General features: G+C 38.1%; 1 protein-coding gene across 1 annotated transcript in view; it reads left to right on the forward strand.

Moving 5' to 3' along the window:
- LOC129508656 (glyceraldehyde-3-phosphate dehydrogenase-like) overlaps nucleotides 1-27,348 on the forward strand; it is a 125,709-nt gene extending 98,361 nt beyond the window's left edge. Inside the window, exon 3 of the mRNA XM_055323598.1 lies at nucleotides 27,084-27,348. Coding sequence (XP_055179573.1) covers nucleotides 27,084-27,348 — 265 coding nt within the window. The remainder of the gene's footprint in view (nucleotides 1-27,083) is intronic.
- The last annotated feature ends 470 nt before the right edge of the window (nucleotides 27,349-27,818 follow it).

Raw genomic sequence — 27,818 nt, forward strand, 5'->3', positions numbered from 1 at the left:
TGTGTGTACGGTGTAAGACAGTGCTCCAGTTTCATTCTTTTGCATGTAGCTGTCCAGTTTTCCTAGCACCCTTTATTGAAGAGATAATCTTTTCCCCATTGGATATTCCTGCCTCCTTTATCATTCATTGGCTGTGTAAATGTGGATTTATTTCCGGGCTCTTTATTCTATTCTATTGATCTGTGTCTATTTTTTGCCAGTACCATACTGTTTTTTTATCATAGCTTTGTAGTATATCTCAAAATGAGGGGTTGATGATACCTGCATCTTTGTTCTTCTCAAGAAGAAACTCTCCTAAATAGCTTTGGCTAGTTAGGGAAAGTTCTATTTTTATATATGGTCCGGCTATTGTCTATTTATATATGTACTCTTTCAGAGTTAATGGTTTCATGAAACTCTCTTTCCTCCTAACCTTGAACAAGAATGTTGGACCTAAGCCAAGGCTATAAGCTTAAGTAAAAGAGAAGACAGCCGTCTTGGATCTTTTAAGCATTTTAAGTCAGGTCGTAAGCAACATAGAGTGAGAGTTAATATCAAAAGACAGATTTGGTATTGTACCCTATGCCAAAAACTCAGAATTGCCTGTTCAGTCAGCCTACTTTCTTAAGCTCTTAAGTTCTAACTAAAATCTAGCAAAATGTGGAAAACAAATTTTAATAGCTATATAAATTGACAATTTTGTTTTCTTTTTCTTTTTTTTTAGAATTCCATTTTAAGGAGTTTGCAGAGAGTTCCAGTAACCCTTAAGCAATATTATACACATTTGATCTCTTTGTCAGTTTTTTTTTTTTTAAAGCTTTGCAGGAAAGTCCCCAAAGAAGTTAACAATTACAGTTATATTGTATGGCGTGGTGGGTGTTCCAGTCTGTCTGGAATGGGACCTTAGCAATGCTCTTTGCATGACATAATTATAAATGAAAATACATCTGTGATGAGTGCAAGCATTTGAGCCCATACAACTGATCCTGCATTATGTCATATTCAGCTGAGAAGTCATGGCTTGTTAAAAATACAATATATTTTCTGCTAAAAAATTCATTGCTTCTATAACTAATTTTCTATTTTGTCAAAGCAGCTCTGGGTTTCTTCATGAATTCACTTAGTACCAGTGGACACAGTATGAGAGAAAGAGAACATGACAGAGTTATTACACAAGCCCATTGCTGTGGCAAAAGTCAGAAGGAAATATAAACACAGAGCCTTGCTGTCTCCATATTAATACTACAAAGCTATCAAGTAACATTTGCCTTTTTATTCCTCTCTTACTTTGCACCCGAAAATGATCTAGATCATATTCACTTTGTGGAAAGCAACCACCTCTGACTCTAGAAGCCTTCTCAATAGGCAAATTGTACTGATTTCTTTAAAATTCCTTTTGCTGGACTGACTGCTATTCTCAGCTACTGCCTTTTGTGATGGTGACACAGCACTGGCTCAAGTGTCTAAACAGTCCTCCCTTTTTTTTTTTTTTTTTTTTTTTACCACTTCTGGAAACAAAGAAGTGTTTCTGTCATTTGATATCCTTGAAGCAGAAGCAGGAGCTTCAAAGGACACCCTGGAGAGCCAAGGAACAGGTTCCCCAGCTGCTTCCTGAATGATGCATTTCATTTAAACTCATTCCAAAACCATTGGCATCCTCAGCAAAAGGCCCCATGAAATTTATCTGGAGGTGGCATGCCTTAAAGGAGGTTTTTTTTTTTTTCTTTTTTAGTCTATGTTTGCTGGGAGTGTGTGTTTTAGGCTGCTCCCACAGCTATGCAAATACACACAGGCACACTGAATGCCGAGACACATGCATGTGCCTTTATATGTGGGCATTCAGCATTATTGGTCATGTGTAGTAATCCATTTGCGATGTGAAGAATCTGCAGCACGCTTCTGTAGTTTGTTGATCAGCTGCATGCTTGCTAAGTTGCTGTATAAAAGTAGACATTTTAGGGATTTTATTAAGGAAAGAGCCATTTTACTGCGAGTCCTCCTGCCCCTGCCACCACCACCCCGCCTCCAACCAAATGTGTTTTCCACATGAACAACATGGTACGATGCCTTTATTTCTGTAAGGAAGATTCATGCATTGCTCCCTGAAGCCCCCTCTAGCTTAAATGGGTACAGAAAGGGCTTTCCTTTTGACCCTTTAAGCCATAAGCAAGATGCAACAGCTGGGTGGTAGTTTTTTTAATTTAATTTGGTTAAACTGTGTGATCTTTGGGAAAGCATGAAGCAGTAATTTGGATCTTGGCTTTCACCGTGACCTCCTTGGTGATCCCTGCCCCTTCCCCTTCTAGCCCTCTCTCCATCTCTACCTCAAATAAAAAGGGAGGCTACAGTGTTGACACCCAGGGGGCTCGACCTTGCTTTGGAGAATGTGATAGAAACCCAGGCTGCCAAATTCCTGATGATCAGAGAGGTCTTGCTGAGGACCAATTTAAACTGGAAAGCACATAAGCTTCATTGGGCTATTTCAAAGTTCACGCAGCTTTAGTGCTAATCCTCTTAACATATTAAGCCAAGTGACTCACATACCATGATGACAGTGGCGTAAAGGACTCTTGAATTTTATTTACATTTCTCTGCAGGGTAGAATGCAAGTCCATCCATTCTCTTCTGAGATCCCTTCCTCACCATCATGCCCTGCCCCAAGGTGGTAGAAATCATTTGAAGGCCAAACTGCTTACACTAACATATTTGAAGATTTTACATAACACTGCTTTCCCAAAGTCCTGGAACGCTTGCAGTACATTGGCTTAGAGATTCTGTTTTTTTACCCCTTCTGCAAAGGATAACATCTTGGCTGTAGACAAGGTAAGCATTTCCAGTATGAATCTTTAATGAAGATGAAGTCTGCATGCAGCATGATGTTTATTTTACTTTCTAATAAACCCATGCTCAGCAATAGTCTTATTACTGCTGCAACTTCTTGCAACAATTTTTCAGCTGCTGCTTTGCTCAAAAGAAATTTTTTTCAGCATTAGCGTTCTTATGATAAACTAATTACGTAAAGCATGAAGAACCCAAGGTTGTGAGGCAATGAGCTAAAAATAAACCCCTAAGAAATTTTTTTAACCTCCAAATACCATGTGCATGTTCCTATGTGACAGTGCAAGTAAGCAAGCTCTGCGGTTATTGGAATATAGTTCAGATTCCAAATCGGTCAATAGATGTTGTGGACATTACAAAAAACAAACAACAACAACAACAAACAAACAACAACAACAAAAAAAAACCTGCTCATCGATGGAATAAAAATACTTGTGTATTTTACACAATAGGAACCAGAAAAAGACAGACTCGAAATGCTAGAAGCAAGCAGGAAAGACTGGGAAGACACCAAAGGGAACGGAGCATTGGCAAATTTAAAAGATTATGTTCCAGAGGTGCCTGGGTAGCTCAGTCAGTTAAGTGTTCAACTCTTGATTTCAGCTCAAGGCATGATCTCTCAGGGTCTCGAGATCAAGACCCTGGGCATGGAGCTTGCCTGAGATTCTCTTCCTTCCTTCCCCACCCTCCTATCCCCACTTGCACATGTGCTTGTTCACTCTCAAAAATAAGTACATAAATAAAAATGCTTGTTTATTAAAAATATATTTGAGGCTTGGCACAGTTGTTAGCTCACTGGACTTGTTATAAGAAAGGGTCACAGTAACTTGTCCAATGTCAGCCATGGTTATGATGGTCATTTATCGAGGATTTATATGCTAGTCAACTATGTTAGGCATATATATAGGGGTGTTGTGTATATATATATTGCCAATGGTGAGATTTTTTTGTGGCTAGTAGTATCCCTTTATGTATACACTACATCTTTATTCACTCTTCCATCGATGAACACAGATTGTTTCCACATCTTGGCTGTTACAAATGCTGTAGTCAACATAGGGGTGTAGATATCTTTTCAAATTAGTGTTTTCATTTTCTTTGGGTAAATACCGAGAAGTGGAATTGCTGGATCATATGGTAGCTTTATTTTCGTGTTTTTTTTTTTTTTTGAACATCCATACTATTTCCTATAGTGGCTGCACCAATTTACATTCCCACAACAGTGTACGAGGGTTCCCTTTTCCCCACATTCTCACCAACACTCGTTATTTTTTATTTATTTATTTATTGATTGATTCTAGACATCCTAACAGGTGTAAGGTGGTATCTTGTGGTGGTTTTGATTTGCATTTTTCTGGTGATGAGTGATGCTGAGCATCTTTTCATGTGTCTATTGGCCATCTGGATGTCATCTTTGGAAAAATGTGTTTTCAGAACCTCTGCCCATTTTATTTGGATTTTTTTCTTTTTTCTTTTTGCTGCTGAGTTGTACGAAATGTTTATGTATTTTGGATAGTAGCCCCTCATTAGGTATATGGTTTGTAAATATCTTTTCCCATTCAGTAGGTTGCTTTTTAATTTTATTGTTGATTTCTTTTGCTGTGCAGAAGCTCTTCAGTTTGACGTAGAAGTTACCTTTTCTTTTTTTTGCTCTTGTTGCCTTTGCTTTTAGAGTTTGATCCAAAAAACTCTTATCAAGACCAATATCAAAGAGCATGTCACCTGTGTGTGTTTTGTTTTTTTTGTTTTTGGTGACTTAAAATGGCAAATTTATTTTCTTCCCAGTTCTAGAATCCAAGCCTGAAATCCGTATCACTGAGCTGAAATCAAGTTGTTGCCAGGGCTATTTTCCCTACAGAGGCTAAAGGAGAGAGTGCTGCCTTGCCTCTACCAGCTTCTGTGGCTGCCAGCATTCTGTGGCTTGGGGCCATGTCACTCTGGTCTCTGCCTATGTAATCACATTGCCATTTCCTCTCTGTATGTCAGGTCTCACTCTGCCTCTCCTTTTATAAAGACATTTGTGAATATTCAGGGCCCACCCAGATAATCAAGAATAAAGCTACCTACCCATCTCAAGATCTTTACATATCTTATGAAATTCTCAAGCTGTTAACATATGTTAAGCACAGACTCCTCCCCACCCATGAGATAATATTTATGGGTCCCAGAGATTAGGACATGAATATCTTTTAGAGGGGCATTATGCAGCTTACTAGCAAGTCATGAGAGGATAAGAGCTTGTAAGAGATTTTCACACGAGAGTGTTAGTGCTAATTCTACTTAATTATTTTTAAGTGATAAGGATTAAAAAAAATAAGTCTGTATATTCTAAGAACAGTTGTATTATTTAGAAATTGTATTCACTTACTTGCAATAGAGTGTCCTAGAGTGACTACCCTTTTCTTTTTTTTAAGATTTCACTTATTTATTAATGAGAGACACAGAGAGACGCAGAGACATAGACAGAGGGAGAAGCAGGCTCCTTGCAGGGAGCCCGACGTGGGACTCTATCACACCCCGGGCCAAAGGCTCAACAGCTGAGCCATCCAGGTGTCCATGACTACTCCTTTCAAAAATGGTAACAAACAAGATAGAAATTTTTCTTCTGTGTAGAAGAAGTAGGCAACCCAGGGCTAACTAGTCTGTGCCTCTAAGAAATCATCAAGGACCTGGTATTTTTCAACCTTTATGCTGTGTCACTCAGGGTTACTTCATATTTCAAGATGGCTGGTGAACCTCCAGGCATTACATCCAGATATCCAGATACTAAACATCAGAAAGGCATGACTCCAGCTTACAGCTTAATGTCTGGAACATACTAGATGCACTGAGATGCAAAGCTTAGTTTCCTACCTGGGCAACATTAGCCAATTTATTTTTTTAAAAAGGGGAGAAGGATGTTGAATAGCAATTAGTCATCTTTCCATAGTAGTAAGCATTCTTACAAAAAACTTTTTTGATCCATCTAAAAATTTCCTCTGAAGTATACTTGACCTACAACATTTTTTTCAGGTGTACAACATAATGATTCAGTATATTATGAAATAGTCACAGTCTACCATCTGTCAACAGAGTTGTTAAAAAATTAACTGTATTCTTTATGGTGTACATAACATTCTCACGTCTTATTTTATAACTGGAAGATTGTGTCTTTTAACTTCACCTCTCCTCTGGTTACCATCAGCTCTCTGTAGGAATCTGTTTCTGCTCTGTTCATTTTTTGTTTTTTGTTTTGTTTTGTTTAGATTTTGTGTGTAAATGAAGACCTCTGGTATTTGTCTTTCTGACTTAGTCTAATACTCTCTAGGCCCATCTTTGTTTTTGCAAATGGCAAGATTTCATTCTTCTAATAGCTAAAATTCCATTATATGTATGTGTGTGCATATACATACTCCACCTCTCTATCCATTCATCGATCAATGGACATTTAGATCGCTTCCACATCTTAGCCATTGTAAATAATGTTTCAATTAACATAGCATGGGACGCCTGGGTGGCTCAGTGGTTGGCTCAGTGGTTGCCTTTGGCCCAGGGCATAATCCTGGGGTCTCGGGATCAAGTCCCACATCGGGCTTCCTGCATGGAGCCTGCTTCTTCCTCTGCCTGTGTCTTTGCCTCTCTCTGTGTTTCTCATGAATAAAAAAAAAAATCTTTTAATAAAAAAATGAACATAGTGATACATGTCTTTTTGAATCAGCGTATTCATTTTCTTCAGATAAATACCTAGAAAACTGGGTATACAGCTGGACCATACAGTAGTTCTATTTTTAATTTTTTTGAGGAACCTCCATACTGTTTTCCATAGCAGTTGTATCAATTTATATTCACATTATATTCCCACCAACAATGCACAAGGGTTCCCTTTTTCTCCACACCCTCACCAATCTCTGTTATTTCTTGGCTTTTTGATGATATATATTGTGACAGATATAAGGTGTTATTGTGTAACTGGGTACCTGCTGGCTTTAGCAGAGCAGCTGGAGAGTACAGGAATTGTGTGTTGTGCCAGTGGTAGCAAGGTTAATTTGGGAATGCAGAAATGGCACCACTACGTCTAGAGAGTCCCTATAGGTTCCTGAACCTCTAGCAGATACTTTAAGATTAGCAAATGGATCTCCTTTACAAATAGTCTAGGCACTTTTCAAACTACTGCTTTTGTGCTGGGCCCTGAGTTAAGTTAGCTTGCAGGTGCGTTAAGAGTGGGATCTCCATTACCAAACAAGGGTCTTGTTTCTCTAATGCAAGTGCCAAGAGTTATGGTTCCTGCTGTAAGAACACCAGTCCCTATTTCTCAGGGACCCCTTGCTATGTGAGATCCTTCTTGATTGTGGCTCACTGTCCTGGAGATGGGGTTTCTGGTAATATCACATCTATGCCTCTCCTCCCCATTTCTGTGTGTCTCTTGTTATTTTGGAGGAGCTGTTCAGCCAGTTTTCAGATGTATATATTTTCAGAATCCTTAAAATTACCTACAAAGGAAGGTATCATTTACATTATTTTAAAGTTGTAAAAACCAAGCTTGGATAATTATCTGCCCAATGTCACACGGATTATAAATGGCAGATCTGAGATTCACGCTCAGGTTTGTCTAATTTCAAAATCCCTTTTTAATTGTGTTGTACTCACACAGCTGGCAAAAACTCTAGTGGGTTTTGATAAATATGGAGAAATAGTTTCAGCCATCTATTTTCCTCTTCCCTTCATGTATAATAAAAAATACTCACTCTGTATGTCAAGTTAGAGTAATGTTGGAGAAAGAGCGAAAGAAAGTCTATATTTGTTCAGATTTGGAAGACAGTTTCTGGTAGAAAGGAAGGAACCAGAAATGAAGGGTGAAGTATTGGAGAATGTGCCACTGTGTTTAAAAGCCCACTTAGACCAGTTGGGGAGTAGAAACAAGAATAAATGAAAAGTCAGTTATTGTAAAAATAAATTTAATATTTTAAAAGAAAGAAAGATTCCATGTATAAATTGGAAACTCTTCCAACCTTAACTAGGCACCAATAAATGTTGATCAAGATACTTTGTGTGGAAAAACTAAGAGTAAAAATTATAAGGCTTAGAATGCAATTCTTTATGTGATCACTGATGCCTCTTACTCGTATTTTATAATTAGACTGAAGAGATTAATTGATACATTACTAGCTAGAGATAGGAACACTGATCTAAATAGTTCATGAGGTGGGAGGACCATCTGACCCATTTTAGAGATGATGCAATGAAAAGACCATTGGTCTTGAAATTAGAAGACTTTGTGTCACAGTTCCACAGTTTATGACAGTGGGAGGGTACTTAGCCTCCCTGTGTTTTAGTTTTCATTTCTAAAATGAGGCTCATAATACCTACCTCCAAAGTTTAACATTAAATGTGATAACATACATAGAAGTATTTAACAGTTAGTGGCATAGGGTAGAAACTCAAACTCAAATCCTTTGTTTCAGAGTTGAATTTAACTTATTCTACAGAAGAGGTCAGTAGAAGCAGAAGAACTATCAAAGATAGAACTATCACTATCTTTGTCATGGTGATTTTTCAAGTGTCTGTGGATATACAATGTCCACTTAAGCCTTGGACTATCCTTCCAAACCATCATATAGATTCTGAAATGTCTCATTTTCACTTTTGAGTATTCCTTCTTCCTGACTCCTAATGTGTTACTGGTTTGGGGGATACAATATAATATAATCACTAATAATATATTAAGAACTTTGATTATATAGTTAGTGCTAGATTAAAATCCCATATTCAAGATTTAAAATTTGTATGATTGGGAGAAACCTATTTGTCCTTCTATGACTCAGTTTTTTTCATTTGTAGAATTAGGGTAACAATAGTGCCTAACTCATTTTCGTGAGTTAATATTCCTTGGAAATGCCTGGAAAGTACTAAGTACTAATAAGTGCTAGCTGTCATAGTATCATATTTAAGAATGAGAACTTCTCACTTAAGACTGTCCTAACTATCTAAATATTCTGTGCATTTAATATGTTCTTTGAACTCTTCTCCACACTTTTACTTATATATTTACATGTGTCTGCAGGCCATGTGTAATTATTTTCATAGAAACAGGATGATTGGGGCATGTGGGTGGCTCAGTAGTTGAGCATCTGCCTTTGGCCCAGGTCATGATCCCAGGGTCCTGGGATAGAGCCCCACATGAGGCTCCCCACAGGGAGCTGGTTCTCCCTCTGCCTAGTCTCTGCCTCTCTCTCTCTGTCTGTCTCTGTTTCTCTGTCTCTCATGAATAAATAAATAAAATCTTAAAAAAAAGAAATAGAATGATCTAGTTGGATATATGTGGTCTCAATTGTATTCAATGCTATCAGATTGAATTGAATATCTCTTTGAATGTTCTTTTGCTATCCCAAGTTAAACTGATGAGAAATTGTTGGTCATACAGTTCACCTGTTTTTCCATTTGGGGTGCCTGCCTCTTGCTGGATTGTAGAAGTTCCTAGCTTATTTTAAATCAGAATCCTTTGTCAGTTATAAACATCAAGAAGCAGTGTTGCATCGCCATTACTAGCACAGTGTTACGTCAGATTGCCTTGGTTTGAACATTGGCTCCCTGTTCACTAGCTTTGTGACCTTGCTTTTAGTTCTTTCACTCTCTGAGGTTCAGTTTCCTCATGTATAAAACGGGATGATAACAGTAATTTCCCTCATGCAGAACTATAAGGACTAAATGGGTCAATGCCTGCAAACCACTTTGGGGCCTGGCGCAGAGTTTTCTTTGGGAAAACTTTGATACGCCTAATACAGTGATTTTCACTGTTTTGCTTTTTGATCTGATTGTTTTATCCTGCTCTTATACTTATTCAACTTCATTTATTCTCCTTTATGAAATTTTATATTCTTTGTGTCAGGAAACATGTCTTGGCAATTTTTCATTTCCAAGTCCTAAATAAACAGCGTAGTCTATAGAGGTGTTCATTAAATGTTTACAAAATGAATGCATAGATGGGTGCTTTTGGTGTCCTATCACCTCTATTAGTACTAAAGTCCCCTTTCATTTCCTTAAGATATAGTTATGTGACACTTGAAGGGCAGGTTGTGTTCTTTTTACTATGCCTGTGATTAAATCTGTGGAGGAACTCTTTTTGGGATTTATAATAGCTTGGATTCTGAGACATAGTACACAGAACTAAATGCTTCCCACATATTACAACTGTCTGCAAACTTAAAACTTTTATTCCAGTCCCATCATGTGGGTCAGTTCTTGAAGCTTAGATGTCCCTGAGGTATGTGAATGGAAAAACACCATTATCTCTTGATAAAAATTCTATAAGTAGGGCCCAAGCAGACATGTGCAGAGCCAAGAATGAATTGTAGATGGACTTAGGATGAACCATCCCAACCCAACTTACAGGTGAGTTGTTTTTTTTTTTCCTTTGTAGTTTAAAATCCTAGAAATATTTAGATTATCTCAAGAAGTGACATTGAGTTTCAAGATCCCCTGAATTCATTAAGAAAAATATTTCCAACCTTGGCAGCTGCCCTTAACTTGTCTTTGAGCTTCAATATTGATAAAAATCAATATAGTATTTCACAGAACAAAAAATAAATGATGAAAAGTATGTGTTTACGCAATTTAGAAGGACTGAGAATGCAAGGAGGAATGAAAATGAGTAGATGGCGTGAAGTGACTTTGAATGATAATTAATATTGTTTTTACAATACATTAAAATCTAGTAGGCTCTTTTTTCAGAATTCAAATACTAAATATTTGGATAAAACTGTGAGGATAAATGGAAAATAAGAAACATAGGATCATAAATATTGTCAAAGTAATAGAAAAAGTGTATGGTGAAATACTTGCTATTACTGTTAATGTATAAATGAAAATATGTGGCCCCTAAATGAGGTCTCATGTAGGATTATGATTAATGAATTATTATTTATTCTGTCTGGCCTAGTAAGTAGAAGACTTCCAATGGAGCTGAGCCATAGAAAATATGGATGTAATACAATCTTGATGTTTCCTCTTTATTTAATCTATCAGTGCCTTTTGCTTTTTGACTGTCTTCAACCAAGTTGCCTTAATGAGCTTTGCAATTTTTAGCTAATGGATGGGAATTAGTACTTAGCAACTGAAAAAGTACCTGGTACCTGTATCGTTTCCCCTCTTTACCTAATCTCTTCTGGATCTCCTAGGCAAATCACACTGATGTAGCCTGGGTGTTATACTTGGATTGAACAACAAAGTTGTGGTTTTCATTGATTATTTCCAACTGAATCTTTCCTCTCCTGCTCTAAGCAGAACTGTGCATAGACTCAGAGCTCCTCTCATCCCTCAATTGTACAAGCCTTTTGAGGTTTGTTAATAATAGATTAGGACCAGACTGGCAATGCATGGATTTCCTCAGCCTTCTCTTTTCCCATTCATTCATTTATTTGTTCATTCAACAAATAGCAGTTAGGTACCACTTAGTGGTGGAAATGCAGAGACAATAGAATGTAGTCCTGTCCTTAGCGAACTGAGGTCAAGTGAGAGATGATAATCAAACTGTTATTCTGTTGTAAGTTAAGTGTTTCGGGCATGATGGGGGGTCTGAGAGGCAACCTCACCTATCCTTAGAGGGGAAGGAGTGGTAGAAAGTCTTCCTGCTGGAGGAAGGAGGTAAATTGGCCTTCCAAGAATGAGTAGGGATTAGTCTTTGGAGAAGTGAACTAAGAGCATTCCAAGCCTTGGGGAATGATGTGAACAGTGACTCAGAGATATAAAACCCTGTGTCTATGACAAATCTCTCCCTATTTACAGGAGGAGAAGAGTAGAGATGAAGGATACCAGAAAAGTTAGGGAAGGACCAGGATGGAAGGGATATTGTCATACTCAATTATCTGGGTTTAATTGTGAAGACAGGGACGACACAGAAGACACATAAGACACATAAGAATGACATAGGAGGTCTAGGTTCCCTCAGTTTAAAGGGAGAAGGGGACTGATGGCAAAACTTAAATGGGGGTAAGGATAAAAGGAGGAGCTAATGATATTTCCAGGTTGTACCTGAGTATCTGATCTATTGATATTTGGAGGGAGAAGATATTTGGGAGGAAAGAGGAATTCCATTAGGGATGTTTTGAGTTTCAGTTACAAGTGCTACCTCTCAGTCATCTAGGTGACCTCAGCATATAGGTATCATGGGCCCAAAATGCATCTGGACAGTCTGGTTGTACTGTGCAGGTTGTAATTATAGCTTCAGAGTAGTAATGCTAGAACTCACACGTTCATTAGCAGGAAGTGAAATTTATCTTCAAGCTTCTCCATTCCCTCCCTAATGTCTAGTAATACCTGTGTTCTTAGTTACTGGTGTCCAAATTTAACTTAAGTATGGGTAGATGGGAAGATAAGTCTCTTCTTAACATCCTTCTCCTAATTCCTGCAAAGAGCACTGTCTGAGGAGTGGGGCATTGTCTGTGCTGAAATAGGTCTTTCTCCAGTGAAGATGTTCTGTGATGGTGAGGACATGCGGCTTAGAATGGGAAAGTTTGTACCCATGGGTTGAGTTTTAGGTCTGAAGAGCTGTGACGGAGTAACCTACTCCTAGGTTCCCCTGTTTCCAATGACTTGCAGGTGCTAGAGCAACTCCTGACCCCATGCTATGGATTCCTTAAAGGGGGATGACCTCTTCCAGTAGATACTCAGTCAACAGTAGTTCATGACAGGCTGGAGCCCTTATGGTGATAGATATAGCATGTTCCCACTGTTCCTGTAGTCCCCTCCTTGAGGATGCATTCTGATCCCCCTCCCTCCTTTCACCTTTCTCCCTGCCTAGGAATGCTGGGTTGGCCTAAGTTCTGGAAACTAGATCATCATCTACATTATCTTCCATGATGATTCAGGGCAGAAGCGGGTTCATTGCTTATGTATTCTTCTAACCTGTTATGGACTGTTGGTGTTCACCCCTGCCCCATGCAAATTCATATATTGAAATCCTCACCCCCACTATGATAGTATTTGGATATGGGGCCTTTGGGAAGTAATTTGGGTTAGAGTAGGTCATGAGGGTAGTGCACTCATGATTGGATTAATGCCCTTATAAAAAAAGGAGACATGGGAAATTTTTTTTTGCTTTCTGCCATGTGAGGGTACAAGGAGAAGGTAGCCATCTGCAAGCCAGGAAGTTCAACAGCCACTGGGTCTGCTAACATCCTGATCTTGGATTTCCAACCTCCAGAACTGTGAAAAATTAAGTGCATGTTCTCAAGCTATTCAGCCTGTGATATTTGTTATAGATGCCTGAATTAAGATACACACCAATAGAAGTGTTATTCCAGAAGTGTTTCTTCCTTTTTTTTTGACCTGCTTACATTGTTAGTTTTATTTTAATTTTTGTATATTTTTTATTGGAGTTCAATTTGCCAACATATAGCATAATACCCAGTGCTCATCTCATCCAGTATTCCCCTCAGTGCCTGTCACCCAGTCACCCCATCCCCCCACCCACCTCCCCTTCCACTACCCCTTGTTCCTTTCCCAAAGTGTGGGGTCTCTCATGTTCTGTCTCCCTCACTGATATTTCCCACTCATTTTCTCTCTTTTCCCCTTTATTTTATTCCCTTTCGCTGTCTTGTATATTCCCCAAATGAATGAGACCAAATAATGTTTGTCCTTCTCCGATTGACTTAGTTCACTCAGCTTAATACCCTCCAGTTCCATCCACATTGAAGAAAATGGTGGGTATTTGTCATTTCTAATGGCTGAGTAATATTCCATTGTATATATAGACCACAGCTTCTTCGATGGAGACCAAGGTTCCTTCCACAGTGTGGCTATTGTGAACATTGCTGCTATAAACATTGGGGTGCAGGTATCCTGTCATTTCACGGCATCTGTATGTTTGGGGTAAATCCCCAGCAGTACAATTGCTGGGCCATAGGGCAGATCTATTTTGAACTCTTTGAGGAACCTCCACAGAGTTTTCCAGAGTGGCTGCACCAGTTCACATTCCCACCAACAGTGCAAGAGGGTTCTCCTTTCTCCACATCGTCTCTAACATTTGTTGTTTCATGTCTTGTCATTCCCCATTCTCACTGGTGTGAGGTGGTATCTCATTGTGGTTTTGATTTGTATTTCCCTGATGGCCAGTGATGGCGGAACATTATCTCATGTGCTTGTTGGCCATGTCTATGTCTTCCTTTGTGAAATTTCTGTTCGTGTCTTTTGCCCCTTTCATGATTGGACTGTTTGTTTCTTTGGTGTTGAGTTTAATAAGTTCTTTATAGATCTTGGAAACTAGCCCTTTATCTGATACGTCATTTGCAAATATTTTCTCCCATTCTGTAGGTTGTCTTTTAGTTTTGTTGACTGTTTCTTTTGCTGTGCAGAAGCCTTTTATCTTGATGAAGTCCCAATAGTTCATTTTTGCTTTTGTTTTCCTTGCCTTCATGGATGTATCCTGCAAGATGTTGCTGTGGCCAAGTTCAAAAAGGGTGTTGCCTGTGTTCTCCTGTAGGATTTTGATGGATTCTTGTCTCACATTTAGATCTGTCATCCATTTTGAGTTTATCTTTGTGTCTGGTGTAAGAGAATGGTCTAGTTTCAGTCTTCTGCACGTGGCTGTCCAATTTTCCCAGCACCATTTATTGAAGAGACTGTCTTTTTTCCAGTGGATAATCTTTCCTGCTTTATCGAATATTAGTTTACCATAAAGTTGAAGCCCCATTTCTGGATTCTCTATTCTGTTCCATTGATCTATGTGTCTGTTTTTGTGCCAGTACCACACTGTCTTGATGACCACAGCTTTGTAGTATAACTTGAAATCTGGCATTGTGATGCCCCCGGCTATGGTTTTCTTTTTCAATATTCCTCTGGCTATTTGGGGTCTTTTCTGAATCCACACAAATCTTAAGATGACTTGTTCCAACTCTCTGAAGAAAGTCCATGGTATTTTGATAGGGATTGCATTAAATGTGTACATTGCCCTCGGTAGCATAGACATTTTCTCAATATTAATTCTTCTAATCCATGAGCATGGAATATTTTTCCATCTCTTTGTGTCTTCCTCCATTTCTTTCAGAAGTGTTCTGTAGTTTTTATGGTATAGATTCTTTACCTCTTTGGTTAGGTTTATTACTAGGTATCTTATGCTTTTGGGTGCAATTGTAAATGGGATTGACTCCTTAATTTTTCTTTATTCAGTCTCATTGTTAGTGTATAGAAATGCCACTGACTTCTGGGCATTGATTTTGTATTCTGCCACACTGCCAAATTGCTGTATGAGTTCTAGCAATCTTGGGGTGGAGGCTTTTGGGTTTTCTATGTAGAGTATCATGTCATCAGCGAAGAGGGAGAGTTTGACTTCTTCTTTGCCAATTTGAATGCCTTTTATTTCTTTTTGTTGCCTGATTGCTGAGGCTAGGACTTCTAGTGCTATCTTGAATAGCAGTGGTGAGGGTGGACATCCCTTTCGTGTTCCTGATCTTAGGGAAAGGCTCCCAGTATTTCCCCAATGAGAATAATATTTGCTGTGGGCTTTTCGTAGATGGCTTTTAAGATGCTGAGGAATGTTCCCTCTATCGCTACACTCTGAAGAGTTTTGATCAGGAATGGATGCTGTATTTTGTCAAATGCTTTCTCTGCATCTATGGAGAGGATTATATGGTTCTTGTTTTTCTCTTGTTGATATGATCTATCATGTTGATTGCTTTATGAGTGTTGAGCCAGTATTGCATTCCGGGGATAAATCCCACTTGGTCATGGTAAATAATCTTCTTAATGTACTGTTGGATCCTACTGGCTAGTATCTTGTTGAGAATCTTTGCATCTGTGTTCATCAGGGATATTATTCTATAATTTTCTTTTTGGTAGGGTCTTTGTCTGGTTTTGGAATTAAAGTGATGCTGACCTCATAAAACAAGTTTGGAAGTTTTCCATCCTTTTCTATCTTTCAGAACAGCTTTAGTAGAATAGGTATTGTTTCTTCTCCAAACGTTTGATAGAATTCCCCTGGGAAGCCATCTGGCCCTGGACTTTAGTGACATGGGAGGTTTTTGATGATGGCTTCAATTTCCTCCCTGGTTATTGGCCTGTTCAGGTTTTCTAATTCTTCTTGTTCCAGTTTTGGTAGTTTGTGGTTTTCCAGAAATGTGTCCATTTCTTCTAGATTGCCTAATTTATTGGCATATAGCTGCTGATAATATGTTTTTAAAATCGTTTGTATTTCCTTGGTATTGGTGATGATGTCTCCTTTTTCATTTGTGTTTTTATTAATTAGTCTTTTTTTTAATAAGACTGGCTAATGGTTTATCTATCTTATTAATTCTTTCAAAGAAGCAACTCCTGGTTATGTTGATCTGTTCTACAGTTCTTCTGGTCTCAATTTCGTTGAGTTCTGCTTGGATCTTTATTAACTCTCTTCTTCTGCTGGGTGTAGGTTTTATTTGCTATTCTTTCTCCAGTTCCTTTAGGTGCAAGGTTAGCTTGTGTATTTGAGTTTTCTCCAATTTTTTGAGGGATGCTTGTATTGCAATGTATTTCCCTCTTAGGACTGCTTTTGCTGTATCCCAAAGATTTTGAATGGCTGTATCTTCATTCTCATTAGTTTCCATGAATCTTTTTAATTCTTCTCTAATTTCCTGGTTGACCCTTTCATCTTTTGGCGGGATGCTCTTTAACTTCCATGTGTTTGAGTTTCTTCCAAATTTCTTCTTGTGATTGAGTTCAAGTTTCAAAGCATTATGTTCTGAAAATATGCAGGGTACAATCCCAATCTTTTGGTATCAGTTGAGACCTGATTTGTGACCCAGTATATGGTCTATTTTGGAGAAAGTTCTGTGTACACTTGAGAAGAATATGTATTCAGTTGCATTTGGATGTAAAGTTCTGTAAATATCTGTGAAATCCATCTGGTCCAGTGTATCACTTAAAGCTCTTCTTTCTTTGGAGATATTGTGCTTAGAAGATCTGTCATTTGCAGAAAGCACTGTGTTGAAGTCTCCCAGTATTCGTGTATTATTATCTAAGTATGTCTTTACTTTGGTTATTAATTGATTGATATACTTGGCAGCTCCCACATTAGGGGCATAAATATTTATGATTGTTAGGTCCTCTTGTTGGATGTTAAGTATGATGTAGTGTCCCTCTTCATCTCTTACTACGGTCTTTGGGATAAACTTTAATTGATCTGATATGAGGATTGCTACCCCTGCTTCCTTTTGAGGACCATTTGAATGGTAAATGGTTCTCCAACCTTGCATTTTCAGGCTGTAGGTGTCCTTAGGTCTCAAATGAGTCTCTTGTAGACAGCAAATAGGGTCTTACTTTTTTATCCAGTCTGAAACCCTGTGTCTTTTGATGGGATCTTTAAGCCCATTCACATTCAGAGTTACTATTGAAAGATATGCATTTAGTGTCATCATAATACCTATTCAGTTCCTGTTTTTGTGGATTATTTCTTTGGTCATCCTCTTTCTTTTACGGAGTTCCCCTTAATATTTCTTGCAGAGCTGGTTTGGTGGTCACATATTCTTTCAGTTTCTGCCTATCCTGGAAGCTCTTTGTCTCTCCTTCTTTCTGAATGAGAGCCTTGCTGGATAAAGTATTCTTGGCTGCATGTTCTTCTCATTTAAGACCCTGAATATATCCTGCCAGCCCTTTCTGGCCTCTCACGTCTCTGTGGAGAGGTCTGCTGTTAATCTAATAGTTCTCCCCATATAAGTTAGAGATCTCTTGTCTCTTGATGCTTTAAAGATTTTCTCTTTATCTTTGGAATTTGCAAGTTTCACTATTAAATGTCGAGGTGTTGAACAGTTTTTATTGATTTTGGGAGGGCCTCTCTATCTCCTGGATCTGAATGCCTGTTTCCCTCCCCAAGTTAGGGAAGTTCTCAGCTATGATTTGTTCAAATATGCTTTCTAGTCCTCAGTCCCTTTCGGCGCCCTCTGGAACCCCAATTAAATGTAGATTTTTTTTTTCCTTCTGAGGCTGTCATTTATTTCCTTTCACCTTTCCTTATGGTCTTTTAATTGTTTTTCTTTTTTCCTCAGCTTCCTTCCTTGCCATCAACTTGTATTCTATGTCACTCACTCTTCTACCTCACTAAACCTTGTCATTAGGACCTCCAGTTTGGATTGCATAATTAATTAATTAATTAATTTTGGCCTGATTAGATCTAAATTCTGCAGTCATGAAGTCTCTTGAATGAATCCTTTATACTTTTTTCCAGAGCCACCAGTAGCTTTATAATTGTGCTTCTGAATTTGCTTTCTGATATCAAATTGTAATCCAAATTCTGTAACTCTGTGGCAGAGAGTACTGTTTCTGATTCTTTCTTTTTTGGTGAGTTCTTCTTTCTAGTCATTTTGCTCAGTGCAGAGTGGTTAAAAACGAGTTGTACTTGTTAGAAGCACAAACTCTTCTCTTTGTAGTGTTCCAGCTGTCCTCTCTTTAAATCTCAGGTCAAATTTATAGATTTTCAGGATGATTTGAAAGTTATCTGAGTAAGTTGGTGGGGACAGGTGACTTGGGGACCCTATTCCTCAGACATCTTGCCTGCCCCCTTGTTTCTTCCTTTTGACACAGATCCTTGACCTGGGCCAGCCCAGCTCACTTTCCCATTTGCAGCATTGCAGAGAATGTATTGGAGGCCTTAGCCTTCTTCCTGCTAGAAAACCCCTGTGATACTTTTGCAAATGGACCAACCCATCCTTTAAGCACACACATTAAAGTGGGCAGAAGTTTGTTAAACTGCACAAATAGAACTAAAACTTTCCCAAAAGGGGCTGTTATACACCCCCCAGGGCAAACAGTGCTGCTTGTCCTTCATTTATATAACTAAGAGCAACACTCTGGTTATCCTTCCTGCAGTAGGGAAAATGTCTCTTCAGTGACATTCCCTCCTCCCAGACATATAAATGGTTGATAGTGACAAGGCACCTGCTTACATAAGTCTGGGGCTTCCAAGAAGTGACAGAACATAGAGATCTTGTGTAACTACTCACAGGGTGAGATTATAGGGTAAATTACAAAGTGACTCTATTTAGGGAACACCAATAGAGAAGAGAGAGGAGAGGAAGAGAGAAACGGGATGTGGAAAACGATTGGTCAGAGGGGGAAAAGTTGTGCAAAAAGGGCCAACTGGGAGAAAATTTCAAGGAAGGAGTGGTCCAGGCCGAGCATCAGATACTCAGGAATTTAAGTGAGACAAAGGCTGCAAAGCGTTTCCTTTTACATCTAGAGTCAAAAGGCAACAAACATGGAGCCTTGGCAGTTGTGTTCACAGTAAGGCTCTGTGCAGTGGGCTGAAATAAGGGTGTATGTGACAGCATACCTTTTGTATGTCTATCCTAAACATTTTGTGAGAGAATCAAGGCAAAATAGGCTCTGAGATGCCCAGTAAAATGGGGTGATGGTAGAGGATAAAGCAGTGTGGCAGAAGTTTGAGAATTACAGGGACCGGAATTACCCTTAGACATTTAGGGGAGATGATGGGGAGTAGTTGTGGGGCAGGCCCTCTCCTTCCTTCAGCTTGGTTGGTCCTTGCCCATGGCTAATCCTGAGGTAGGCCAGGAGGTGAGAAGTACCTGGGGAGGGAGTTAAAGGTTTGATTTTTAGGAAAGCGCTCCTTAAAGAAGGGGAAAGAATGAGAGGTAATGCCAAAGAATCTGGAAGGGATGGACAGAGACTGCTGGAAAGGGAATAAAACAAGTTATAATGTAAATGATTCAATCAACACTTCAACACTTTAACTGATTGAATATTTAAAAGATATTGGATTGATTAAGTTTATTTAGGCACCTCATAAGACGTATTAAACAACCACAGTTTTTTATTTTGGGTTTTTTTTTTTTTTTTTGAAAAAGGAAAATGAGCCCATCTATATGATTGTATTGTTCTCAACCATTTTTAAGGCTTTATGTTGCCAAAACAAGCAGTTAACTTAGTTTAGTCAACCAGCCAGTCATTTCAAGAGGAAAACAAGGCTTTCAGAAGAGTAATGTTTCAACTCGCGTGCCCTAAGCCCCAGCTGTTTGGCTGGACTTTCCACTTTTTATTTATTTATTTATTTATTTATTTATTTATTTATTTATTTATTTATTTATTTATTTATAATATTGGCATTGAAAGACCTAGATCTTGTGGCCTGGAGTGGAAATGAAAGAAAGGCTGTTAAAATGTGAATAGTAGTTGAGGATTAGAGCAAAAAAGATAATCCTACACTATCTTTTCATGATATAGTGACTGTCTCTCTCTAAAGCTTTATACTTTGTTGTGTGATTTCCCATAAAATCATAGGGATAGATGAGAGGCAGACATGAGCATTATTTACATTTCAGAGAAGTAGAAACGAGGGCCTCAAGAAATTACGTGTTTGGAGCAATTCCAGGCAACACATCATGGGCAGGACCATAAACAAAGCTTGTGTTTTTCAAGATCCCACTCTGGGCTTCATCTGTTACACCACGTGATTTCCATGTTGTAATGAAACAGTCTTCCTCTAGTGGCATGCACCCCGCGGGCTCTCAATGCTTATTTGTTGAAGATGATAATAATGATCACGATAATGATCATCATCTGGAATGAGCAAATGGTAAGTAGCCAAAGGGAGCCAAATGAGAAAGAAGTGTTTATGGAATTTTATTGTTAGTCATAATGATATAAATGTAAAAGTGCTAGAACATCTAACGGAGGGAAATGTTGGAGATAAGGCCTATCTTCATTTCAGTTTAGTTAAACTTTGATTTTTATGACACTGAAATAAATGGAGTGTTTTAAAATTAGTTCTTAACAAAATTAGTTCTTAACAAAAGAAGGACGTGATGACAGTTTTGATAGAAAGCAACTGATAAAATTCTAAGTGGGGAATACACATTAAAACTGAGCATCTAGTATAACAACCAGCAGATGTGGAAACTCTTCACCCTGAGGTCACAAGGAAATGAATTAATGAATTCACAGGCAATTCTTTTTCTATCAGTCACATAAGAAAACTTGAGGCAGTACCAGAATGCCCATGGCAAGCAATTCACTTGGCATTTGAGTAATGCCAGTGTCAACCCTCATATGTTGTAATGTTGGCCTAAAGACTTCAACGATATTCTTTGCTACTACATCCACAAGATGATACACAGCAGGGCAGCTTTGGTTATGGGCTTTTTGTCTGTTGCAAATCATCTTTGTTTTCTGCCATAGTTGACATTTTTTTCTTGCCCATTTTGGAACTAAGACCAATCAGGGTTGGAATTGGCTTTCTACTTTAGTGTAGCATAATCTGATCCAGATTCAGCCCACTGCTGGCTAGAATTTTCTATTAAATTCTTCTTCCCCATTAAATGTTTATTTGGTTGTACGACTTTGGGCAAGTGACAAAGGCGCTGGGTTTAACTTTCCTAGTTTATGAGTTAGGTTCTTTCTAGGTTTAAAATTATATGGTTTCTTACTGGTTTCACCTAAGTAGTGAGTTACTACACATATTACTTTCATGTAAAATGTAACAATTGTACAAAAAAATCAAGGCAGAAATGGCTATAGTGACATTATTGAGATCAAGGGAATTATATGGGTATTTGCTGTGGGGCCTCAGCAAGGCAGGCAGAGAAAGGAGGAATAGAATGAGATGAAGGACACTCCCAGAGCTACATTGAGTATTACCTGGGGAAGTCACCTGCATCCTTTCCAGTTGGGAGTAGGCCCAAGAGGCTGTGTCTTATCTTAGGTCAATATTTTTAAAAATGTGTTCCACAGAACATGAATTCCAGGAATCTTTCATAGAAATTACATGGAAGAGGGCTCTGTGGGAGTATAAATTTAGGGACATGCAGGGTTCCATAAAATCAGAATTCTTCACTGGAAGTATTTTCAGAGCCCTTGATAGACTAATATACAACATTCTTACTAACTCCCAGTGTCCAGTAGTTCCCAAACTCATCTGAATGTGAAATGCTTTTTTTAAAAACAAAGATTCTCAAGGGTTACATTTTTTGACAAACATATTTTTGTGAACATGCTTGGTAGTGATCTTTGGCAAGTTCAAGTTTACCCCAGAGTGGGACCCAAGGGATCACTCTGATACGAGACCTGTTCTTAATCAGCCCTGATATGATAGATAATTTTTGGTGCAAAACCAGCCTCCAGAATGTATAAGTTAACCTTCATCTTTTTTTTTTTTGTTTGTTTGTTTGTTTGGAAGGTTTTTCTTATTTGCTTGATCTTCACCTCCTGAGCAAGAGTTAGTTTTGAATGCAAGAATATTGTAAAGATGTGTCACGTATTTGTGTATTTCCTCCTGAGGACTTACTAACACATATTCTTTTTTATTTGTCTAGAATTTCAGAAAATATTTTCTCAGTCACGTCATCATAAATCTGATGAACCTTACAACTTGTTTGCTGAATGGGCATCAGAAATCTCTATCAATTTATCTGCTTAATTTTCATATATTCAATCACATTAAAAACCCTTCCTACCTCATGTAATTCATAATATGTAAAGTTTCAAGTTTCTGAAAACCTGAAAATTCTATTTCCTAGAATAGGATCAAAATTTAAGAATTGACCAAAAGATGTATAATGCTTCTTTAGAATTTTTTAAAACTTCTTGAATGAGACAAAGCTCATTTTGGAGATACACAAACCAAATGAAAACTTGAGATCTCCAGGTATGTCTTTATCTTAAACATAAGAATATAATAATATTTGGGAAAAACAAATTTGAATGAAAGCAGAACCCCTATTGGAGGATGAACCTACAACTACACAGTTTGTTGACTGGACAACAAAGAGTCACCTATGTCCAAGAGGAATTTATTTATTTATTTATTTATTTATTTATTTATTTATTTATTTATTTTTTACCTGCAAATAACCAAGAAAAACTATTAGATGGAAAAACTGACAGTGATTTTATCAAGCTACTGCACGGATGCATTTGACAAACACCTCTTGGTGTTTTTCAAATGTATTCAGTTTGTTGGGTCTCTTTGATTGGAAATATGCTAAGCAAAATCATATTGTTTGAAAGCCTTCCTATAGGCCCTGAAAATGCTGGCTGAGCTTTATTTAATTTTAGCTTATCAGAATACTGTTAGGTGAGAGCTATTTGGAACCCAAACATTTCGCTATTCTGCCTAGAAATAATTTTATTAACCTAAAACACTAGAGTGGAGGACAGAAGTGTAAGAGTAATTCATATTTATTGGTATCACAATATATCACATAGTACTAATACCATATTGATCACATCAGAAGCAGAACCACCTATTCAAAACACTTTATCCTGATAAAAGAAGAGTTGGGATGAGGGAAATGAGGTATAGTTAAACATTTGAGCCCACAGTGTAAGAGACTTTTAACTGATTGCAGTTAGAAGGTACACACTTTCTTTTTTTTTTTAATAAATTAATTTTTATTGGTGTTCAATTTACCAACATACAGAATAACACCCAGTGCTCATCCCGTCAAGTGTCCCCCTCCGTGCCCTTCACCCATTCACCCCCATCCCCCGCCCTCCTCCCCTTCCACCACCCCTAGTTCGTTTCCCAGAGTTAGAAGTCTTTATGTTCTGTGTCCCTTTCTGATATCTCCCACACATTTCTTCTCCCTTCCCTTATATTCCCCTTCACTATTATTCATATTCCCCAAATGAGTGAGAACATACACTGTTTGTCCTTCTCCGATTGACTTACTTCACTCAGCATAATACCCTCCAGTTCCATCCACGTTGAAGCAAATGGTGGGTATTTGTCGTTTCTAATGGCTGAGTAATATTCCATTGTATACATAAACCACATCTTCTTTATCCATTCATCTTTCGATGGGCACCGAGGCTCCTTCCACAGTTTGGCTATTGTGGACATGGCTGCTAGAAACATCGGGGTGCAGGTGCCCCGGCGTTTCATTGCATCTGAATCTTCGGGGTAAATCCCTAACAGTGCAATTGCTGGGTCGTAGGGCAGGTCTATTTTTAATTCTTTGAGGAACCTCCACACAGTTTTCCAGAGTGGCTGCACCAGTTCACATTCCCACCAACAGTGTAAGAGTGTTCCCTTTTCTCCGCATCCTCTCCAACATTTGTTGTTTCCTGCCTTATTAATTTTCCCCATTCTCACTGGTGTGAGGTGGTATCTCATTGTGGTTTTGATTTGTATTTCCCTGATGGCAAGTGATGCAGAGCATTTTCTCATGTGCATGTTGGCCATGTCTATGTCTTCCTCTGTGAGATTTCTCTTCATGTCTTTTGCCCATTTCATGATTGGATTGTTTGTTTCTTTGGTGTTGAGTTTAATAAGTTCTTTATAGATTTTGGAAACTAGCCCTTTATCTGATATGTTATTTGCAAATATCTTCTCCCATTCTGTAGGTTGTCTTTGAGTTTTGTTGACTGTATCCTTTGCTGTGCAAAAGCTTCTTATCTTGATGAAGTCCCAATGGTTCATTTTTGCTTTTGTTTCTTTTGTTTTCGTGGATGTATCTTGCAAGAAGTTACTGTGGCCAAGTTCAAAAAGGGTGTTGCCTGTGTTCTCCTCTAGGATTTTGATGGAGTCTTGTCTCACATTTAAATCTTTCATCCATTTTGAGTTTATCTTTGTGTATGGTGCAAGAGAGTGGTCTAGTTTCATTCTTCTGCATGTGGATGACCAATTTTCCCAGCACCATTTATTGAAGAGACTGTCTTTCTTCCAGTGGATCATCTTTCCTCCTTTGTCGAATATTAGTTGACCATAAAGTTCAGGGTCCATTTCTGGGTTCTCTATTCTGTTCCATTGGTCTATGTGTCTGTTTTTGTGCCAGAGGTACACACTTTCTAATTGTCCATTTGAAAGTTGTTTGGGAGAGTAGATCTTAAACGTTCTCACCACAAGGAAAAAAAGTTAGGTAGCTATGTGTGGTGATGGATTATAGTGATCATTTTCCAATATATACAGAACACATGTTATATACCTGGAACTAATACAGCATATTTCAAAAAATATATATTAATTTAAAAGAGATAAATATTTTGTTGCTCTATCACCTCTTTCTCATCCTGAAATGGCAAACACATTTCTTGGATTTGAAAGATCTTTATTAATTCAGTCAGCAACTGCTATACTTTTTGGTCTCAGTAATCTTTGCATTTTCAAATATCTTCAGGACCCTGAAAAACTTTTGTTTATATTATGTATCAACATTTACAGTGTTAAACGTGCAAGAGCCTTTTTAAAAATGCATGCATGCATAAATACACATTTCATTAGTTATCAGCAATGACATGATAGATCATGTAATTTTTGGAATACTCTGTTGAACATCTCTAAGAAGAACACAGGCAAAAAAAAAAAATGTTTTAATACTAAAAGTTTTACCCCTAGAAAGGGACTCAGGGACCCCATTGGGCTCCTGGACCATACTTTAAAACTGCATTAATTCATTAATGTAATAACAAATGTCTACTTTATGGGCTGGGTGCTGAAAGGGATACTATAGATGTATGATTAAAGGACTTGACGTTTTGATACTTTTATATCTTAAAGAGAATGCAGTCTATACACTTCAAAATAAATTTCTCTAAGGCAAAGGTTATGTTTTAGTCATAGTATAGCTTTAAGATTCTGTAGACATACATTGTAAATACTTAATAAATATTTGCATAGTAAATGGGCAGTCCAAGGCTTATCTGCACTAAATGGCTGCCCTTTATCTGTGAACCTGTGATAGCATACTATATCTGAAAATGCTCAAAGGTACACCATTTTAAACATGGATAGATGACCCTCTCTCATTCGCAAAATCAAATAGAGTGAGAAAACCATGACAGGAGAAACCAAATCAAATGTCAGGACCAAGAAGACCTAAAAGTAAGTTGTTACTCAGTTCTGTAGCATCATTCTCTGAAGAATTTGAATGCTAACAATTCATAGTTTATGAAACAGATAAAGCTCCTGAACTCAGCCAGATCTAGGTCCACTTGCAGCTAGGTCAGTGTCCAAGCTGTGGAACCGTGGAAAAAAGTTTTCTCCCAGCTGATTCCTTCTCTTAAAAAAAAAAAAAAAAAAGGCAGGGGATGGTGGGAGGAGAGAGGCTATTATTAGGAAAGTCAGATTAGATGGATGTGAATAAAGTTTAGCACCTTTAAAAGATGATGCAAATATTATAAGCTTTTTAAATTCTCATAGTAATGTCAAATTATTTGCATTGACTGAGAAAATAGAAAATAACTCCAAGATACAGGAATGGGATGAGATGGGTCCCCAAATCCTTGATGAATTTAAGGGGGATGAGATTATTGACCTATAATTGGAAGGGCCTCTGATGACAATGACTAAAGGTAGAAGGTGATGTAGTTCTGAAACTTGTTCCTCAGAGGAAGCCCCCACCTCCACCCCTGCCCTGAACCTCCCAAGGAGGACAGAGGTGAAATGATTTTGAAAAGCAATGTGGAGGCCAGAGGCTATTTTATGCACTCTGGCTCCATGATCCATGGCTAAGGCTATTTTATGCACTCTGGCTCATGATCCATAATAGAATGAGAAGCCTGCTTTTCAGTGTCATGATTTCTTGGTAATTCTATTTGTTATTGAAATTTGGGGGGTAATTACATATTTATAACCGCTTCAGGAACTAGAAAAAAGTGAACAATATGGCCAGAATCTTACCCCTTAAATGAAAGATAAAAACACAGGCAGTATATTTGAATTAGAAATATTCCCATTTTTTTTTAGTCATGAAAACTTTTTCTTTCTAGGACATATTACACATTCAAATGCCAAAACATTTGTTTTCTAACAGCTTTATTGAGATATAATTCACATCAAGATATGTTAATTTGAAAAAAAGATATGTTAATTTGATGAAAAAATAAGGCTACCATAGAGGACTTCAATTTTAAAAAGAGTCATTTCCATTTATGCCTATATAATAATTGGTTTTAAGGATGCTTTTGTATTTTTTCCTTCCATTTTCAAATAAGGTATATCTCTGAAAAAGACCTCTAATTGTTATCCCAAACAGTCAACTTAAAACTAACTTTGGCTTTGATGAAGATATAGTGCTAAAATTAGGAGAAAGGGCACTGATAAATAATTTTAGACCAATGTAAAATATAAACCAAACTGTCTAATCAGCTTTTAAATTTACAGTTATTGCAGAAAAAATGAGTTATTGAATATAACTATTTTCATCCTGGTTAAAGATTTTAGGCATGCATACGAGTACAATTCCTTTCAAGAGCTGAACACTTGGATACTTATCAAAACTCAGAATTGCTTGTGAATTGATTTTGTCTCCTTAAATTCAGTTCTATTGATACCGAATAGTAATCTTTCACCAATTCAACAGCTTAATCTGCAGACTGGAGAAAGCTGCCAAATATGATGACATCAAAGGGGTAGTGAAGCAGGCATCAGAGGGCCCCCTCAAGGGCATCCTGGGCTACACTGAGGACCAGGTTGTCTCCTGTGACTTCAACAGTGACACCCACTCTTCCACCTTCGACGCTGGGGCTGGCATTGCCCTCAATGACCACTTTGTCAAGCTCATTTCCTGGTATGACGATGAATTCGGCTACAGCAACCAGGTGGTGGACCTCACGGTCCACATGGCCTTCAAGGAGTAAGAGCCTCCTGGACCACCAGCCCCAGCAAGAACAAGAGGAAGAGAGAGGCCCTCAGCTGCTGGGGAGTCCCTGCCCCAACTTAATCCCCCAACACACTGAGAATCTCCTGACCTCCAATTTACATCCTAGACCCTGAGGAAGGGGAGGGGCTTGGGGAGCCCTACCTTGTCATGTACCATCAATACTGTACCCAGCCAAAAAAAAAAGGGGGGGGGGGAGTCTGAATTCACTGTGTAGGATTGAAACTTACAAGAACTCTTGTTATGCTGGGAAGGGTATAGTACTTTAATGAAAGAATAGCATCCTATTGCACCAAAATATCTAAAAGCAGGATAAATAAGGAAGTATTAAGCAAAGAAACTGTGCCCATATATGCTATAAATATTTGTATCTGACTGACTTATTCATTCTTGTTTGTTCTGATGGTGGTATCACATTGATTCATTGTTTTGTTGGTGATACAAAAAGGC

This window comes from Nyctereutes procyonoides, unplaced genomic scaffold, assembly GCF_905146905.1.
Source record: "Nyctereutes procyonoides isolate TBG_1078 unplaced genomic scaffold, NYPRO_anot_genome, whole genome shotgun sequence".
Lineage (NCBI taxonomy): Eukaryota > Metazoa > Chordata > Mammalia > Carnivora > Canidae > Nyctereutes > Nyctereutes procyonoides.